Source organism: Penaeus vannamei, chromosome 34, assembly GCF_042767895.1.
Source record: "Penaeus vannamei isolate JL-2024 chromosome 34, ASM4276789v1, whole genome shotgun sequence".
NCBI lineage: Eukaryota > Metazoa > Arthropoda > Malacostraca > Decapoda > Penaeidae > Penaeus > Penaeus vannamei.
In genome coordinates this window covers 6,108,670-6,111,169 of record NC_091582.1, presented here as the reverse complement: position 1 = coordinate 6,111,169, position 2,500 = coordinate 6,108,670, and the positions used below count along the sequence as shown (strand labels likewise).

At 37.0% G+C, this 2,500-nt stretch overlaps 1 protein-coding gene across 4 annotated transcripts in view; it reads left to right on the top strand.

Moving 5' to 3' along the window:
• LOC113816380 (receptor-type tyrosine-protein phosphatase epsilon) overlaps positions 1-2,500 on the top strand; it is a 33,296-nt gene that overhangs the window by 64 nt on the left and 30,732 nt on the right. For 2 of the 4 annotated variants that reach the window (XM_027368447.2, XM_027368444.2), the window contains exons 1-2: positions 1-58; positions 2,003-2,105. The exon at positions 1-58 is cut by the window's left edge. In XM_027368447.2, the coding sequence (XP_027224248.2) occupies positions 2,072-2,105 (34 nt within the window). In that variant the 5' untranslated portion in view covers positions 1-58; positions 2,003-2,071. The remainder of the gene's footprint in view (positions 59-2,002; positions 2,106-2,500) is intronic. The other 2 variants (XM_027368445.2, XM_027368446.2) reach the window with 2 other exon arrangements.

The following is a 2,500-nucleotide window of genomic DNA, read 5'->3' as shown; positions in this document are numbered from 1 at the left end:
GCAATCCTCTTACTTAAAGTGGCAAAAGGCTTCTTGAATCCCTTCCTTCGGTGTAGTGGTTAGAACTTCTGTCTTTTTTCTGAACGATGTTATGTGTATATGTATCTGTGTGTGTAATGTCTCTCTTTATGAATGCCTGACCAGTGAAGGAGGTTGTCCGGTAAGTTATGAGAAATGTCCAGTAATAATCGGCATGTGACGTCTAACAGAAACCAGAAAAAGTCATGCTAACAGGAGAATTTCCGTGACAAGAAAAGTAGAAGATGGATATACATAGACTAAAAATCAGCAAATATCGATATGGAGAGATATACGACAATTGGAGATATACCAGTAGATTAACATGCATTAGTTGCCCGCGTGTTAAATAGTTTCACTGTTTATATTTCCCCCAAAATACAAATTCTTTACTATCATGTGAAAAATACAACCAGCAAATTAATTTTAAAAAACGTCCGTTGATCGTCCCCGATGTCTCGCCGCTAAATAGTAGTTAATATTTTGAAAAAAAAGGTCGGGGAGTCTTGATGAGGTTGATGAGGCCCCCTCCTCCCCACCTATCCCCCCCATACCTTCTCTTTCCCTTTCTCTCTGTATTTCCCATTCATTAATATACTCTCTCGTTCTCTTTTCTCTCCTTCTTTTTTCCTCCTTCCTACCTTCATACCATACGTTCATTCATTCCCTATCCTCTTTTCCTTCCTTCCTTTCTTATACCATACCATACATTCATCCATCCCCTCCTCTCTTTCTTCCTCCTTCTTTATGCCATACATTCAGTCATTCTCTCTCTCTTTCCTCCTTCCCATTCTTATGCCATGCATTCATTGACTCCCTCTCTTCCTCTCTTTCCTTCTTTCTGTCGCGCTAATGAAAACTCTCACCATAACTCCATTTTTGAATCACATGCAATTTCAGGCTCAAACTGATGAGATTCCGCCATAAACTTCTCTACTGCACTGAAGTCTCTTATACTGAAGTCCTGACGTCGTTCGTGACGCAAATCTCACCCGAAAAATGAAGCTAATCTTGTAGTAAAATTTCAGTCGATTCTTGTCACGTGTAAACATTGGCCAGCCTTTGGACGGTTACGGACCAAAATTGTTTTTCTTCTGGAAACTGAATTGCTTCTAGGCCTAGCGCATATCACGGGTGATTTTCCGTTATATATAATGATCAGATTGTATTCCTATACTGATGAGAATTGTCAGATGATGCCGATTAATATTGGTAAAATGACAATGGCACTGGGCGTCACCTTCAAGTTGCCTTTTCATATTTCAAAGTTAGCTTCATACAGGGATGGTGGTTTGAGCTATATTCCTCGCACGGTTTTATATACGGGCGCAAAATATATAATAGCCGTTTGGAACGTCGAGCAATAAACACACACACACACACACACACACACACACACACACACACACACATATATATATATATATATATATATATATATATATATATATATATATATATATATGTGTGTGTGTGTGTGTGTGTGTGTGTGGTGTGTGTTGTGTGTGTGTGTGTGTGTGTGTGTGTGTGTGTGCGTGTGTGTGTGTGTGTTTGGTTGTGTGTGTGTGTGTGTGTGTGTGAACATATATATATATATATATATATATATATATATATATATATATATATATATATGTATATATATATATATGTATGTATATATATGTATATATATATATATATATATATATATATATATATATATATATATATGTATGTATGTATGTATAAATGTATGATTATTATCACCAATATCACATACACATGTGTACGTATTCCCTTCTTTGAAAGGAAGTTACTCAAGGGTATTGCATATCCTTAGAAGTCGCTATCTCTAACTTTGACGACAGCGGATCCTACACAACAACACAATCTCCTTGTGGGCATCCCTAAACAACCAAGGCATAAAGAATTTTCGTTAAAAGTCTCAGTTTGTGATAAAGCTTACTCGAATATTCAAATCCGCCCAATATATTTGCTTCAGGAGCGAGCCATGTACTTCCTGCGGCAGTGAAGTGTCCTCCTGACCTCCCACGAAGCGAATGAGGACAAGATGAGGATCCTCGTGATGTCTGTCCTGATCCTGGGTGAGTTTTATCGCTTTGCTCCGAGTCATCACAGTGAACCTCGTGTGTGGTCGACTTTGTTTATAAACACTTCCTTGTACTTATGAGATGGTGTTTCCTGTAATGTGTTTTCTTATTATTAAAGAAAAAATGTTTTCGTTACTCTACATGTACATCGTCACATAATAGGCCTACTTATTTTTCTAGTAACACGTCAAAACAGATTAAAAAAAAAAAGATAACTCCCACATGATAAAAGCTAAATCTGTATCTCTTACCGCTGACATTACACTTGTTTATCATACGGTTCATTTTTACCTTGCCTGATTCTTGAGCATATTTCATTTATAATCGGAAAGAAAGAAAGAATAAGGAAGAGAAGAAAAAAAAGAGACACGCACAGTCTGTAATCTGTA